General features: G+C 58.6%; 8 protein-coding genes across 8 annotated transcripts; 7 read left to right on the top strand and 1 right to left on the bottom strand.

The window, feature by feature from the left end:
* Window positions 1-695: 695 nt before the first annotated feature.
* Window positions 696-2,182, top strand: D7B24_006154 (uncharacterized protein; the record flags this gene model as incomplete). The annotated part of the gene is made up of 6 exons (XM_028640293.1): window positions 696-808; window positions 875-948; window positions 1,021-1,218; window positions 1,267-1,274; window positions 1,326-2,031; window positions 2,085-2,182. 6 exons carry the CDS (start codon window positions 696-698, stop codon window positions 2,180-2,182), a joined length of 1,197 nt encoding a protein of 398 aa, XP_028495549.1.
* A 412-nt stretch (window positions 2,183-2,594) lies between these two features.
* NMT1_1 (glycylpeptide N-tetradecanoyltransferase) lies at window positions 2,595-4,435 on the top strand (the record flags this gene model as incomplete). The annotated part of the gene is made up of 3 exons (XM_028640292.1): window positions 2,595-3,313; window positions 3,394-3,976; window positions 4,034-4,435. 3 exons carry the CDS (start codon window positions 2,595-2,597, stop codon window positions 4,433-4,435), a joined length of 1,704 nt encoding a protein of 567 aa, XP_028495548.1.
* A 214-nt stretch (window positions 4,436-4,649) lies between these two features.
* On the bottom strand, window positions 4,650-5,833 carry D7B24_006152 (uncharacterized protein; the record flags this gene model as incomplete). The annotated part of the gene is made up of 3 exons (XM_028640291.1): window positions 4,650-5,540; window positions 5,601-5,766; window positions 5,823-5,833. 3 exons carry the CDS (start codon window positions 5,831-5,833, stop codon window positions 4,650-4,652), a joined length of 1,068 nt encoding a protein of 355 aa, XP_028495547.1.
* Window positions 5,834-6,737: 904 nt separating this feature from the next.
* Window positions 6,738-9,473, top strand: D7B24_006151 (uncharacterized protein; the record flags this gene model as incomplete). The annotated part of the gene is made up of 1 exon (XM_028640290.1): window positions 6,738-9,473. The coding sequence occupies one exon, from the start codon at window positions 6,738-6,740 to the stop codon at window positions 9,471-9,473; it is 2,736 nt and encodes a 911-aa protein (XP_028495546.1).
* A 1,636-nt stretch (window positions 9,474-11,109) lies between these two features.
* Window positions 11,110-11,948, top strand: D7B24_006150 (uncharacterized protein; the record flags this gene model as incomplete). The annotated part of the gene is made up of 2 exons (XM_028640289.1): window positions 11,110-11,622; window positions 11,772-11,948. The coding sequence occupies 2 exons, from the start codon at window positions 11,110-11,112 to the stop codon at window positions 11,946-11,948; spliced, it is 690 nt and encodes a 229-aa protein (XP_028495545.1).
* Window positions 11,949-13,025: 1,077 nt separating this feature from the next.
* On the top strand, window positions 13,026-13,253 carry D7B24_006149 (uncharacterized protein; the record flags this gene model as incomplete). Its single annotated transcript, XM_028640288.1, has 1 exon — window positions 13,026-13,253. The coding sequence occupies one exon, from the start codon at window positions 13,026-13,028 to the stop codon at window positions 13,251-13,253; it is 228 nt and encodes a 75-aa protein (XP_028495544.1).
* A 323-nt stretch (window positions 13,254-13,576) lies between these two features.
* Window positions 13,577-15,093, top strand: D7B24_006148 (uncharacterized protein; the record flags this gene model as incomplete). The annotated part of the gene is made up of 4 exons (XM_028640287.1): window positions 13,577-13,739; window positions 13,794-14,660; window positions 14,733-14,822; window positions 14,891-15,093. 4 exons carry the CDS (start codon window positions 13,577-13,579, stop codon window positions 15,091-15,093), a joined length of 1,323 nt encoding a protein of 440 aa, XP_028495543.1.
* Window positions 15,094-15,454: 361 nt separating this feature from the next.
* On the top strand, window positions 15,455-16,150 carry D7B24_006147 (uncharacterized protein; the record flags this gene model as incomplete). Its single annotated transcript, XM_028640286.1, has 2 exons — window positions 15,455-15,599; window positions 15,696-16,150. 2 exons carry the CDS (start codon window positions 15,455-15,457, stop codon window positions 16,148-16,150), a joined length of 600 nt encoding a protein of 199 aa, XP_028495542.1.
* Window positions 16,151-16,157: the final 7 nt, after the last annotated feature.

The raw sequence follows: 16,157 nt of genomic DNA, 5'->3' as shown, positions 1-16,157 counted from the left end.
GCTGCAAGGCCAGAAGAATCGGTAGAGGAGATGACGGTGATTCCATTCGCATTTGGACACAACCTTACCGTTCGACAAGCGACTGAGCTAGTAGCTGCTGCCGACCTGGTTCGTTCCTGACGTCGTTGGGTTGCGGCTGGTACCCGTCTGGAGAATGAGCCGCAACATGGCCCCTGCAGTCCACTACCATTCGGTACTTACTGGAGCCAGAGGATGCCGCAGCACAATAATGGTCTCGCATAGTAAGGAGGACCTACCTCTCTACCATGTCTGTCACCAAAGTTAGATCCGACGTCGATGACCACGCGACCACTCGACCGACCGAGGCGAGATTTGCCAACAGAATTCTATTCACGCCACCGGTCCGATCTGCAAGCTACGTAAAAGTCAATCATGTGCATATTGACCCTGAGTAGGCAGTCGTCGTAAATTTGCATGCGATTGGGAGATGCCCACTCGCCCAAGTCCCATCAATGAGTGGCAAGTCGATGCACCCGTTTACATACAAAATGTGTTACATGAATATCCACAATAACCATTCGATCTGTTATCTGCATGTCCAAGCCACACTTGGAACTGACGCGACATATGTGCTGCGGATGTCCAGGCATCACCCATTTCCTTCGCTTCAACGGCTGCTTCAATTCTTCACGATGTGCATTTGACATTTCACAATAAGTAGAGAAAAGCTTGCAATGGCCATTCCACTGGCACCCACCCTCCGGACAGCCGTCTGGGCCGTCATTGCGCCGCTCATACTGTACATTACCTTGCTCGGCTTGGCAACGATGCCTTCGGTACAACGACAGTGAGGGGCCCCATCTCTCGAGACTGAATCCGAAGGGAAGCGACGCTCATACCTCATCCCCCACAGCGCATTATATGCACACAAAATTAATACATTGTGGTTCCGTGACATAAACGAACCCGAGCTTTTCGGGTTCGCCAGTGAGTGCCTTGCCCACGGACTCCACTCCCCCCGGCTTGGAGAACACTTGGCTAACGAGAATAACGTTGAAGCTGGACAAGTAACGCCTTTCTTTCTCAAGACTCCCGATGAGGTGGAGCTGTATGCGTGGCACATTGCCCCTCTTCCGCTCTATCTCCAAAACGAGGAGGCGTTGTCGACGCAAAAGCCGGGTGTGTCCGAAGACATCACCGCCACAGAGTCTTTCCGCGTGCTCAAAGAGGACCCCAAAGCTCGCGTTGTTATCTATCGTGGGTAACTCTAAGCATGTAACACATACCAGTACTGACAGTTTCTAGTTCACGGCGTATGAACCCAAATCGTTGCATCTCACGGCCAGACCGACTGACAAGCCCAGAATGCAGGTGACGTCGCCCAGGGCCACAGGCCAGACAGCTATCACACACTCACAGACACCTCGTCCTACCACGTATTGACGATCGACTACAGAGGATTCGGTCATTCAACGGGTGCACCCTCTGAGCCCGGTCTCATCCAGGATGCGGCTACCCTGATCGACTGGGTCATCAACGTTGCGGGGATCCCCGCCGACCGCATCGTCATCCTCGGACAGAGCCTCGGCACGGCAGTCGCCAGCGGTGTCGCCGAGCGCTATGCCTCCGAAGGCGTCGAGTTTGCCGGTGTCGTGCTCGTTGCTGGCTTCAGCTCGCTCCCCAAGATGCTGCGCGGCTACCGCGCCGCTGGCGTCTTACATCTCTTGGGACCCCTCCACGCGTGGCCGTGGCTGCTGGAATGGGTGGAGCGGAACGTCATCTGGGAAAAGTGGCACACCGTCGCGCGTCTGGAGCGTCTAGTGCAATTGGCCAAGACGAGGTTGCGCTTGATCATCATTGCTGCCGCCGACGATGCTGATATTCCTCCTGAGGAAAGCAACCGGCTATTTCGCGTCGCGGCGAATGCGACTGCCAAGGGTGGACTCGACCCAGATCTGTTCGCCTCGTGGAAAGATGAGAGGACGGTGCGCACTCGACAGGATGCCTTTGTTACAACGGTCAAGGCTGAGCCGAACATTGTCATTCGACAGGAGCTCTTCCCCTATGGAGGTGAGACGCATATGGTCCAAGTGAACGGACGGTAAGGCTAACAGAGGCTGCAGGTCATAACGACATTATGGGCTCTGCGCCAGTCGCACTCGCAGTGATGAGGTGCTTTGACTTGGGAGGTACAGTGTATCCAGGGAAGAACCTTGATTGAGACATAAATTTGTTGCATGCACAGGAGTCAAGAGGTAGATGTGCATATACGCAAACACTTTTTGAGACTACTTGTCGTAAGGACATGATGTGCAGACGACAGGCATGTGATTGTGTGTGGTGGTGGACAGAGACGTACCTGGGGTGCCGATGTAGCGACCTTGGGGTCAGTGCCAAGTGTTCAAATGTTGCCCCGCCAGACGAGCCCCGCCATGGCCGCACGTCAGCTCCACGTCGGCGCGCGGGTGAATCGGTGTCCCCCACCAACGGAACTCCAACAAAACCAATAAGGTGCATGTGCTGGGACGGAATCGATCCTTTGGCAAAACCACTTCCCCCTCCAAGCCACCCAGGACGAAAAGAAAGAAAAAAAAATCGCGGGACCCCGATCCCCGCCCTTCCGACAAGCCACGATGCCCGCCCAGGAGTCCAAGCCCGTCGACCCCGCGACCCACGAGGCTGACGAGGCTCTCGAGACCATCGCCGACGCCAAGGCCAACCAGCCCGAGGTCGAGTCGGACGATGACGACGACGCTGCCGAAGACGAGACCCCCGCCGCCGAGGCCGGCGCCAGCGCGAGCGCGAGCAAGAAGAAGAAGAAGTCGAAGCGCAAGAAGATCAAGGATGCCCTCACCGGGAACAAGTCCTCGTCCGCCGACCCCGAGCAGGATATCAAGAAGGCCATCGGCGGTCTGACCCCGCAGCAGGTCCAGGAGCTCATGGCCCTGAACCCCGCGCTCGCCCAGGAGCTCGGCTCGGCCGCCGGCGCCGGGTCGACGCCCGAGCAGCAGGCCGCCGCGCTGCAAAAGCTCAACCTGCAGGACATCATGACGGGTCTGGCGTCGAGCGGCAAGAACGTCAAGGACATGGCCAGCTACAAGTTCTGGGGCACCCAGCCCGTGCCCAGGTTTGGCGAGAACGAGGGGCAGGTTGAGGAGGGCCCCCTGAAGCTCCAGAAGGTCGAGGACGTGCCCAAGGAGCCGCCCACGATGATCGCCGGGTTTGAGTGGGTGACGATGGACCTGGAGAACGACGACGAGATGAAGGAGGTGTATGAGCTGTTGAACGGCCACTACGTCGAGGACGACGAGGCCATGTTCCGCTTCAACTACTCTACCTCCATCCTCAAATGGTATGTCACACTTTGTGCGCGCCCGGCCGTCAGGTCAGGGACCAAAGAAACGGACGAGACAAACATGCTGACATGCTCAGGGCGTTGATGGCGCCCGGCTGGCGCAAGGAGTGGCACGTTGGCGTCCGCGCGTCGCAGTCCCGCAAGCTCGTTGCTTTCATCTCCGCCATCCCCGTCAACCTGCGCGTGCGCAAGAACAACATTCTCTGCTCCGAGGTCAACTTCATCTGCGTGCACAAGAAGCTCCGCGGCAAGCGTCTCGCGCCCGTCCTCATCAAGGAGATCACGAGGCGCAGCAACGAGCGCGAGATCTGGCAGGGCCTGTACACGGCCGGCGTCGTTCTGCCGACCCCCGTCAGCACGTGCCGCTACTACCACCGCGCGATCAACTGGCAGAAGCTGTATGAGGTCGGCTTCAGCCCCCTGCCGCCCAACAGCAAGCCGCAGTACCAGATTCGCAAGTATCAGCTCCCCGACAACACTTCTACCAAGGGCTTGCGGGAGATCCAGGAAAAGGATGTCGACGCCGCTCTTGACCTGTTGAAGCGCTACATGGGACGCTACGATCTGTGGCCCGAGTTTGATCGCGAGGAGTTTGTCCACTGGTTCATCCCCAAGAAGGAGGCGGCCAAGGAGCAGGTCATCTGGACCTACGTCGTCGAGGTAAGCCATTTCACCACTGCATGCTGAGAAGAAGCCGCGTGTCTGACTGAGAAACAGGACGAAAACAAGGAGATCACCGACATCTTCTCTTTTTACTGCCTCGAGTCGTCCGTCATCGGCAACACCAAGCACCAGAACGTCCGCGCCGCCTACATGTTCTACTACGCCAGCAAGGTCGGCCTCGCCGAGCCCTTTGACAAGGACGCCCTCAAGGTCCGCCTCAACTCGCTCGCCGCCGACGCTCTCGTCCTCGCCAAGAGGTTCAAGTTTGACGTCTTCAACGCCCTGTCCATCATGGACAACGGTCTCTTCCTCGAGCAGCAAAAGTTCGGACCCGGCGACGGACAGCTCCACTTCTACCTCTTCAACTACCGCGCCAACCCCATCAAGGGCGGCGTCGACGCCAGGAACCGTCTCGATGAGGACGGCCTCAGCGGCATCGGCCTGGCAATGCTGTAGACGGCTGATCATGCTATGCTAGAAGAACAAAATTTGGATTGCAGTACCCTTTCTTTGATGAACTTGATGAAGCAGAGGAGGCCAAACCGGCCAGGACATAGCGTGGATGTTATGCTAGTACAAAAGAACACAACAAGCATGTCCAGAAATCGTCTCCAAGTCGTCGCCGCCCATATCTGTCTTCGTTGTGAAACACTCGCCCTTCTGTCCCTTTTTATGTTTCGGATGTCTCGTTCAGCCTCTCCCCGACCGCCATCCGCTCCGCCATGAAATTCCGACACCACTCGACCCTCTCCATGACGGGGGCATGGCCCATGCCCTCGACGATGAGCGCCACCGACGGCTGCAGCCGCTCCATGAGCAGCTTGCCGAGGCGCAGGTCAATCATGTTGTCTCGATCGCCGTGCACGACGGCGATCCTCTCGCGACCAATGATGTCACCCAGCGCCTTGAGTTGCTGAGGCGACTTGTCGTGCCAGCCTGCGGCAACCAGCTGCATGAGGAACCCCTTGACGGAGAAGAGCCTCTTGTCGAGCCGCTTCGTGAGCTCCTGCGCCTGGAAGCGCTGGTAGTTGGACACAAAGGGGACGTAGCGATCGGCGCTGGGCGGGGGTCCACAGCGGGGCGTCGTGCCGGGGATGGGGACATCGGCGGCCTCGTCCGGGGCGATGAGCCAGTCGTTGGTGAAGAGGCGGTCGGCGGTCTCACGGATGGCCTGCTCGGCGGACTTGGGAACGAGGAGCGTGAGGCGCTCACGCAGGGTGGAGACGATGGTCTTGTTGGTCTCCATGGTCGCAGCCGTGCAGAAGAGGGTCCAGGAAGCGATGCGTTCCGGGATGAGAACGGCGAGCTCCTGCGAAATCATGCCGCCGAGAGAGATGGCCGTGATGTGGAGGGAGCGCGGGGCCGTCCAGCCAAGGTGGTCGATGACCTCGAGAACGTCGCGGGCCATCTGCGACGTAGTGTAGCGCTGCAGGGGGCTGTCCGAGAGGCCGATGCCGCGGTTGTCGATGAGGAGCACGGAGTTCTCAGTGCCGTGGTCGTGGCCAAAATATTTAGTTTGGCGCTGCCAGGATGTCGCGAGACCAGCAAGGCCCATGATGAGCTGGGAGTGTTAGCAAGGGCAAAGAAAAGAGACGAGGTGATGGGGCCTTGGGCGACGCACGATGATCTTGCGGGGTCCATCGCCGTGAACCTCCCATGAGATGTTGACCGGACCGCCGCGGTCTTTGGCGCAGGGGAGGAGGCCCTTCTTGTGAGGTTCAAGATTCCAGACAGCCCCAGGGTAGGCGGGGTGATTGGTCGTCTCCTCGGCGGAGGGAAAGGGGTTTCTGGACCGTGTCAGTATCTTGAAGCGCGGATATCAATGTCCCCCTGAGTATCTCACGATTCTGCCATTGTTTCTCGGGGTTTGCCTTCGGATGTGAACTCTGATAGTGCGCAATTGTCTTGAGAACGTGAGGCGGGTTTAACGATGACAGACAAAGATGCACGTGCAATAATGACAGGATATAAGCGCCAGAGAGAATCAGATAGGGCGATGAAGAACAACGGATTGGGATTCAATTGCTATCGCAAGAACTCTGTCGCCAGATTCTTTTTGTCTTCTCAGGTGTTGGTTGGACTGGTGCCGTTCATATATATTATTTGAGATTGGCAGCAGCCCGCGACAGACTGCAGGTGTGAGTGATGTTGGTTGGAGGGTACGACAGCAGCGGGATGGTGTTCACAGTGCTTTCCCCCTTTAGGCAGTGCCTCGGCTCGCTATTTCGACATGCGCTACTACTAGTCACAACGTTCGTAGGAGATCCTGTCCAGCAACTGCATGTAGGTAGCTTGATACATCTGCGCATCAAGATACACCACATAAAAGGAAAAAGTGAAAGCAATCTGGGCGATCAAAGTGCAACTTTCTATGCTGAGATCTTGCATGTAACCGGCGACAGCACAAGTACCTCGTAAGTACCTATTCTCTCGCGTTGTGCTGAGTGACATCACGTTGAGTGCTGGGGGAAGCAAGAGCCCAAAGCACAGTGCCAAGGGTAGCATTCACCGCCTGCCGTTTGGGGGAGCTTTTGGCTCCGTGCTGGCAGGAGCCACGGCGCAGCTCCTCAGCGTCGAGCTTGCCTCTTGGATATTCCTATCCAGACCATCCATCGCATCACAGCATCGAATCTGATCATTGACGATAACGCACCCTCGACGACCACCCACAACTTCAGGGCACTCCCTGCGAGATATCGACGCCACTTCACGAGACTGCTCTGTCGAACATGTCCTCCCGTAGATCCTGACGAGCAATATGTGGCATTTCGCGCCATCCTCCGACAGTCTTACGCGGCCGCGAATCGCCGTCGCCGTCGTTTCCGCCATCGCGGCCGCGTCTGTAGGCTACTATGCATGGCAGTCGCAGGGCGACTATGACAATGCTCTGATCGGCCAAGGGGTCCATCGGAGCAATGCCGTCCGACGCTCACGACGCTCCCGTCGGGCTTCCGCCTCCTCCTACGCCTCTCACACCGATGAGAATAATGCCCTTGAACCCGCCCAGGCCGCCAACGACGGGGACACACTTGTCGAGGAGTGGTGGAACGATCCAAACGTCATGCAGCCGCCGGCTCGCGCTGGTCACAACATTGTCAGCCTTCTCTTCCGCGTCTCCGAGGACAATGCCCGTCGCAACGCCTGTGTGCATCGAGGCTGCGCCTGCAATTCGTGCGGCATGGTACCCATCAGAGGCGTGAGATACCGGTGCGCGAACTGCGCCGACTTCGACCTCTGCGAGACGTGCGAATCCCAAGGCGTCCACATCAAGACTCACATATTCTACAAGATCAAGATCCCTGCCCCTCCCTTCGGTCCTCGTCAGATGCAGCCCGTCTGGTACGCTGGTGATCCAGACACCTGTATCAAGAATCTGCCGCGGGGCCTCATCAATAAGCTCAGCAAGGAGACCGGCTTTGAGCGACCCGAGATCGAGGCTTTCTGGGAGCAGTTCACCTTCATGGCCAACACGGAATGGAGGGAGGATCCTGATGGTCTGCAACTCGCCATGGATAAAAAAACGTTCGAACGATGCCTGGTCCCCTCGGGCGGATCGCGACACGCCACGCCCAATCTCATACATGACCGCATGTTCTCTTTCTACGACACGAACAACGACGACCTCATTGGCTTTGCTGAGTTCCTGCAAGGGCTAGCGTACCGAAAACGCCGCGACAAGCTGCGCAGGATATTTCAGGGCTACGACATTGACGGTGATGGGTTTGTCAACCGCCGCGACTTTCTACGCATGTTCCGCGCATATTACGTGCTGTACAAGCAGATGCACCGCGATATCCTCGACGGACTCGATGACCAGCTCATGGGCAGCCAGGAAGCCCAGCAACTTGTCACCAGTCGGCAGCCCCTGAGCAGTCTTTTTGGCCGTGAAGCACGTGTCCCCCGCGACAATCGTGATCTGACGGGCGAAGGCAAAGTCTTCCACCCTAACGGGGACGTGGAATTGGAAGAAGGAGAGTCCAGAGTCATTAATGCGGATCGAGGCGACACCTCGGCGAGGGAAGACGTCCTGACTCGCTTGTTCGCTGCCACAGACAACATGAATTTAGGCCACACATCGTGGCCTGCGCAGATAGGCTCGCCCGATAGTCAGCCATACTGGGATGCTCTTCTCGATCCACCACGTACCCTCGATGAGCTTCCCGCCCTCTTGATAGGTTCTCGACGCCATGAGGATGACGAGGATCCGGAGGAGGCCGAACTGACTAGTCCCGAGGAAGAGAGTGCTCCCGCCAATCGTTTGGACGGGGAAACCCTTGCCCAAGCAGGAGATGGCTTGCGAGTCGTCAACGGAGAAGACTCCTCCCCATCGAGAGTTGACCCAAGCCAGTACACGAGCGCAATACCGACCGAGAGCCAATTACGAGCCCGCTTCATGTCTGAACGAAGGCGACTGGGTTCTGCCGATCGGAGCCGTCGTGCGGAGACACGAAAGCTGCTCCACGAGCGGTGGAAGAGACGCAACTTCTACCTTGACGAAGAGGAGGGCGGCGCGGCGCCCGAAGGCTGGAACGAGGACGAGGACTTTCTTGCTAATCTCAACGGTGTTGCTGGCAGCTCAAAGGCGGTCCAGAACTCAGGGGCGGCACCACGGTCCAGATCGTCGTCCAAAGTGCGCTTCGCGGCAGATGGGGCAGAGCATGAATCTCAGTCCCATTGGTCCCAGTCAGCGCACAGCCTTGGGATCCCGGACGAGGAGCGGGATGCGGGCAAGGAGATCCTCTACCAGGTGACGCAGCAGGCTTTTAATGAGTTGCTGGACGCCATCTTCAAGAAAAAGGAAGAGCTTGCCTTTGAGGCTGCAGAAACACGAGCGTCCAGGAACAAGTATCGGTCACTGTTTGAGGACATTGACGCCGAAGAGCTTGACGACGTCGAAGAGCTTGATTACACCTCTGCTGAAGGCAGCCCCGTCATCCAAAAGAGACAACCTGATGGCCGGTCTCTGGACGAGCTGCTCCACGTCAGTGGCTACACGGTCGACACAGATCTGGTGCCCGAAGCGATGCTGAACGCTGAACATGCAGTGGACCCTGAAGCCAGGCCTGAACCTGCCAGCGAGGAACCAGCAGCAGGGTCCGTTGATGAGGCGAAAGACGCGGACGATGAGCCTGTTGAAGGACCCCGGGAGCCCCACCGGGACCCAACCATGCCCCAGTTCCGGCCGAACAGTGATGTCAAGCCCCACGATGACAAGGCCCAGACGGACGTTGCAACAGCGGCTGGCGCGTCTGGCAAACAAGTCGAATCGACACTGAACACAGCCAAGGGGTCTTTAGAACAGGTGGACGAAGAAGTTTCCCACGCTGTGCTGATCGGTTACAAGCGACTCGACGTGGCAGAAAAGGAGGCCGAGGAGCGTGGCGGCTGGGGCAAGCTGAGCTTCGAGGAGTTTGAGGACATTTACAAGAGCCACGAGATTGCCGGCAACCGGCTGGACTACCTGGGCAGCTGGGTTGATTTCTGCATTCCTTAGGGAAAACGGATGCACAAGTGTCGCCACAAGCGAGGCCGCGCTGGACGAGCCAGCGTCGAGAGCGAGGTCTCATTCGACAACACAACCTGTTGATGAGTCTCACAAACATGCCCGTCCCCTTCTTGGCCTGGCACCAATAACATAAGAGGCAAAGCGGTGAACACGATTTGACATTGAAGCCTAGCACCCCCGCGTCGAACACAGCATGGGAAAGCAGAGAGACTGCCGCCTGCAGAGAGGAAACAAGAGGAAATTACGGGTTCTACTGCCTCGAAGCAACAGGCTCAAAGCCCATTGTCGAGAATGGCAAGATGGGTGACGGTTTCAGAGTGGATCAGGCGAAGGGCTGGAAAAAACGAAAAAGGAAAGAGTGTCAAAGCTCGCGGGCCGGCGTGAGGAAGAGGCCAAATCACATATCAATAGCGCGTGCCACAGGCGGATCATCTGTCCCGCTTGGGGACGGAGAGGGGTTCATCCAAGACTTGGGTAAACAGTGGAGGACAACAAGGCGGAGCAGAAATGTCTCTGAAACGCCTAGGCCGTTGGTGTATCATTTTTGTAGGATTGCAGTCGTCGGGTAGAGAAACAGCGAGAGATATCTTCATTGTCGAGGGTTGCAAGCTCGTTTACGGTGTTTGTGTGTATAACAGGACTAGACGAGGGCCTTTTTGATTCCATTCACCAGTCGAGGTATCTGACCGACGGTAGCAAAAGGTTGGCAGGAAGTGAGCATGATGGGAAAAGGGCATATTGGTCCTCAAAACAATGGGCCTGTCGTGTGTAAGGTGGTCTCGCCACTCTCGTACTACCACTGGAACTTGGCCGCAGCAGAACGAATAGGACAAGGCGGTGGACTGATGAAGTCTGACAGCGCAACCACCCCACTCATACCAGACAAATGCCAACTAGAAGGGGACGCCGGGGAGACCCCCCTCAGCGCCCCCGCGCCCCCCAATCGGAACAAAGGCTGCGACATTAGCGGGTTCACCAGAGGCGGGGTCTCGAGACGGTTGCCAATGACGTGAGAACCCGAGCACTGTGCACCAACTCGGCGCTGTTCGAGCTCGCCCCAGGGAAGGTGCCCAGGGGACTCGTCCCCTGATCGAGGTGCCTACCTGCCTGGGCACCAGGTACCTGCCTGGCATTGCCTGGGTACCAGGTAGCTTGGGGTAGGTAGGTACCTGCCTGGGCGAGGCAGGTGGGTCGGCTCTTGGCAGAAGGAGGAACGAGGTGACGTTCGGTGTGGGTGCAGGGACTTTTCAGGGTCTTATCCGCGCCCCACCAGGCTCCTTGGAATCGACTTTCGAGACTTTCCCATCTTGCTGATGCTTGTTCCTGTCGGCTTCCTTCTGTGTTTCGCCACCAACACAGACCCATGGAGATGAGGAGGTTGAGTTTTCCCCATCCGACACTTGCTGCGCAACACATCATCACCATCACGATATAGCCTGCACGACTCGCCCTTTTTCTTCCGTGTATAGGCCAAACAACACTTTCCCCATATTCAACCCCGCGTCATCCCAAGCATCTACTTACCTTGAGTACCTACCTCACCCTGCCTCTCCCGTTGGCGAAGGTACCGAAGGTACACCTACCTACCTACCCTGCTGAGGGTACCTGATCGACAACAACTTGAATGACTCTGCCAGTCGTCCGCCGCCGAAGCTGCCACTCCCAAGCAGCCACCATTTCTCCCCCGAACCGGTCACCGCGGCCTCCACGGAGCCATGATGGCGGCATAGGGACGAGCCACCGCTTCTGGCTCGCCGACCTCAAGGCCAACGAGGCCGCTCTCGCTCTCGAGCCCTTCCGCGCCGGCGCCTCCTACTCGCCCTCCCCCTCGAGCACCTCGTCGGCCGATCCCCCGCAAGCCCGCGTCGCGAGCCCCAGCGCCGACCTGCACTACCGCGCCGCCGAGCTCGCCAGCATCACCGAGCGCTTTCGCGAGCCAGCCGCCGTGCCCAGCGCCGCGCGCCGCAGCCCGACGCCCGCTGACCTCCTCGCCATGTCGCGCCTGTCGAGGGACATTGTCAATAGCCTGGCTGAGGTCGCGAGGCATCACCGTCGGCAGGATGGGCGGGGGTCGACCATCACGGCGCCGTCGAGGAGTGACCTCGAGAAGCTGGGCGGCTTGAGCGGCTTTCGAAAGGTGCGTTTTTCTTCTCCGTTTTTGTTTTTTCTCTTCTTGTTCTCTCTCTCTCTCTCTTTTCCTTTTCTTTTTGTTCTCTCTCTTTCTTTTCCTCCCTCTTTCCTCCTACTCACTCTACAAACGCCTTACAGAGAGCTGACCTCCTATAGAGAAAGGCGAACTCCGCCTTGTGCCAAGAGTGCGGCACCGCCATCTCGCCGCAGTGGAGGCGTGGCCCGGACGGCGCGGACACGCTCTGCAACGTCTGCGGGCTGCTGTACGCGAGGCGGATGAGGCGGCAGAAGCTCGCTTGGCAACGTGGGCCTTCGCCAGATCTTGTGCGTTGAGGAGTCGTTGAGAGATGCGTAGTGGTGACGAGACTGGTGCACGACGTTTTTCTTCTTCTCCTGCTTCTTCTTCCCTCCTGGCTTGTTGAGGCGAGGCCTTCCCGGTTTCTTTCTTCTCTGGTTCTTTTCTTTTCATGCTTCTTCCTGGACGGCAAGCAGTGTACGACTGGCGGCGTCCGCTGTGTTTCTTCGGCGTTTTCGGACTGATGGGAGATACCCCGGGTCACTGGACCCATGCTGCTTGTACAGGATTATATGAGGTTTGTACGTAGCGGTTCATCTACTCTTTTTGAATACATTGTGCTTGAGATTGCGCTCGGGCCTTGCTCGCTTGAATTTGAACCTCCATCAGTACAGAACCTATTCCACGTAGAAGAAGCAATGACTGCGTCTACATCAACATAGTTCCCAAGAGAGAGCAGTTCGCCGTGGCCATGGCAGAAACTCTGCGTGATTCGTTTATCCAAATTCATAGCTCACAGGCTAAAGGTGTACGCAAGCAGCCACGAAGGCAGCAGAACGTCTGTATCCAATCAATGGCCAAAAGTGTCGCCCAAGCACCAGCACCAGCTTCGCAACAAGCTCTGACCCCTTACGGCCACCTTCAACATGCGTTTTCGAGAGACAAACACGGGCAGAATCGGGCATCTCTCCTGATTGGCTGATCTGCAGCCTGTTCCCCTTGGAGGCTGCAGTCCTGTGGTCAAAAGCTACATAGATCTGCCCACACGGCGATGGTGGCGGCTTCGATACCAGACCCTATACAGCCGAGTAGCAACCTCCACACCATGGCCCTGCATGATGTGCGCGGCGACGGCAGCCAAACATGCCCTGGAAACCATTGTCAAGAGCCGGCACGTCGTTCAATCGAGCGGCAGCACTTTATTTGTTTCTGCCCCCGCGAGGACTGGCCGTCTCCTGGACCCATCGGGGGCCTGAAAGGGGTGCCGCGGGGCACGACGCTCCGCCCTGCTCGGAAGGGCCCCCGCAACGGGAATCGCGACCAAGACGGGAATCGCGACCAAAGCCGATGGGATGATCCCTTGGCCTGTTTGCTCTTTGTTGCTCGTCGAGACGATGGGTCGAAGAAGGAGAACGCGAGAAGACGCAAGCTCGTGGACTTGCTTGAACAGAATCGTCGAGAGAGCAGACCGTGAGCAAACATCGCCGCCTCCCAACACTGACGTCAACGTCATCAAGCCCGAAATCCAGAAGACATCCCAGGATGCAGCCCGGCGCTCGGTACCGATCTTTGACGGAAAAGTCCACGATGGTGCCAAGATTGCCAGAGACGACAAGCTTTAGTTTTCCGACGCCAATGCAGCTACCCCGGTTCTTGGTCTCTTCCCCGGACTGGCCTGAGCCTCACGCAGCGGGTAGAACGGCCCAGGCTCAGCTGATAGTGCTCTCCTCTCGTGAATAACGGCTTACCTAGGCGATCAGGATCGTTCGGAATTATATGCTTCTGGGGGCATGGAACGACTGGGTCCGGCGTGGCGTGGCTATACGGCATCCTCGTCTCTCAGTAGCTCACGAGGATCGAGTATAAAGTATGACTTGAATCGTTGCGTCGATAGGACCTCGTCGTTGCTCTTCACCATCGACAGCTTCTCCTTCTGCCAGTCATCATGAAGTCCTTCGTAGCCGGAGCCCTCGCTCTTGCGGGTGCCGCGTCCGCCCAGCAGAGCGCCTGGGGCCAGTGTGGTGGCCAGGGATGGACCGGCCAGACGACCTGTGCTGCGGGTTCGACTTGCGTGGTGCAGAACCCCTGGTACTCGCAGTGCCTGCCGGGTGAGTTACACTCGACTTGAATACGGGACGTTACCTGTACTGACCAGATACCAGGCACCGCCGCTCCTCCTCCGGCCAACCCGACGACGACCTCGACGCGGGCCACGACGACTCTCGTCACATCGACGACGCGTGCCGCGCCCCCCCCGGCCACGACGACGGCGGCCGCGCCCCCCACCACCGGTGGCGCCTACGTCAAGACCAACGGCCTGCTCTTCAACATTGACGGCGTGTCCAAGTACTTCCCCGGCACCAACTGCTACTGGTGCTCGGTCGGCGGGCTCTCCAACGCCGACACGGACCTCGTGTTCAACAACCTCAAGGCGAACGGCCTCAAGATCCTCCGCGTCTGGGGCTTCAACGACGTCAACTCGATCCCGGGCTCCAACACGGTCTGGTTCCAGAACCACGCGGCCTCGGGCTCGACGATCAACACGGGCGCCAACGGCCTGCAGCGCCTCGACTACGTCGTCCAGGCGGCCGAGCGCACGGGCGTCAAGCTCATCATCAACTTTGTCAACAACTGGGACGACTACGGCGGCATCAAGGCCTACACCAACGCCTACGGCGGCACCCACCAGACCTGGTACACCAACACGGCCGCCCAGGCCCAGTACCGCCGCTTCGTCCAGGCCGTCGTCAGCCGCTACACGACGAGCAAGGCCATCTTCGCCTGGGAGCTCGCCAACGAGCCCCGCTGCAACGGCTGCAACACGGACGTCATCTTCAACTGGGCCAAGAGCGCCTCCGAGTACGTCAAGAGCCTCGACCCCAACCATCTCGTGACGCTCGGCGACGAGGGCCTCGGCATCGCCGGCGACTCGAGCTACCCCTACCAGTTTGGCGAGGGCACCGACTTTGCCAAGAACCTCGCCATCAACACGCTCGACTTTGGCACCTTCCACCTCTACCCCGGATCCTGTACGTCCCTTTCCCCTCATAGGCCCTAGGTCGGAGAACCGGGGACAGCTAGGTAGACTAACAGCGCAACAGGGGGCGTCTCGTACGACTGGGGCAACAAGTGGATCAAGGACCACGCCGCCGCCTGTGTCGCGGCCGGCAAGCCCTGCTTCTTCGAAGAATGTAAGAGAGAAAAAGACTTGCACCTTTGGTCCGAGAGAGAACAGCAATGCTGACGAGATGAATGACAGACGGCGCGCCCAACAACCATTGCGCCATCGAGCGTCCCTGGCAGCTGACCTCCGTGGCGACGCCCGGCATGGCCGCCGATGCCTTCTGGCAGCTTGGTGACACGCTGAGCTACGGCAAGTCGCACGATGACGGCAACACCATCTACACCAACACGGACGACTGGACGTGCCTTGTCACGAACCACGTCGCCGCGCTTGGTTAAGGAAGGGAAGCAGACGGTGGTAGCAGGAAGGGAAAGGAGTGTGGTTCTGGCTCGACCTGGTGGACAGAGCGCGAAGCAATCAGCCCAGTCAGATAGGACACCGGATAAATTGAAGTGTCGCCCTGTCATAAGACGATTGTAGAGTCACCCTGTACAAATGAAGAAGCGGCGTCAATGATGAAGGATGAAATCACCGTGGCCCTTGACGCTCACTTGCTTATCTTATCGCCAACGACGTCACCAGATAAAATGGCTTACCTAATGTCCGAATCATCGTCAAAAGCATCCCAAGTCTTTCCCACCAGACATCCCAAGTCCCCTCTCCAGTACCTGACCCGAATCGCATTGCCCCCAGAAAAAGATGGGCTCATCTTCGTCCAAAGCCGCCTCAGGCGCCGCGCGGAAATTCCCAACCCGCTCGCCAGGCGCCGCCGTGCCTCCAGCCGCAGCCCGCCAGCCCCGAAGCGCACCGCCAAGGCCGCAAGCCTCAACCACCAAAGACGAAGGTAAAGTCGCCACGGTCTCCGTCGGCCCCGCTCCCTTTTCCCGTCCCGCGAGGCAGCGAGAAAAGACGCCAGGAACGCGATACTGAACAGCCGTAGCCATCCGCGCCGACGCCGCAGACCCCGAGGTGACAGCCGACTTCTCGGCGCGCCTGCACCAGATGGGCATCGCCCAGCCCAACCCGACCTACAGCCCCTCGTCGCACGCGCGCCCCGCGCCGGCGTCGTCGCCCTCGGACGCGCACGCACCCCCGAGCGGCGGCACGGGACCGCTCTTCCCCTCGGCGCGGAACAACTCGACCCTCGGCGCGCTCGAGGCGCGGCGTCTCGCGGAGGTGGCGGCGCGGTCTGAGTTTGAGGCGCTCGGCAGGAAGGGATTCCAGGGACGCGAGTTTCTCGACCTCAATACGATTGTGCAGATGCATGTTCTGCGCGACCGCGGCGTTGCGGACCGGGAGATTGAAGAGAGGTTCAACCTGAAGCAGGGCGTTGTCGCGAGGCTGGGGACGAGGGGCATCACGGTTCCTGCGAGCATGGCCGAGGCCGAGGCGTGATGGCCGT

The sequence above is a fragment of the Verticillium nonalfalfae genome (genome assembly GCF_003724135.2).
Source record: "Verticillium nonalfalfae strain VnAa140/NRRL 66861 chromosome Unknown scaffold_41, whole genome shotgun sequence".
NCBI classification, from domain to species: Eukaryota; Fungi; Ascomycota; class Sordariomycetes; order Glomerellales; family Plectosphaerellaceae; genus Verticillium; species Verticillium nonalfalfae.
This window is presented reverse-complemented; position numbering and strand designations above follow the sequence as displayed.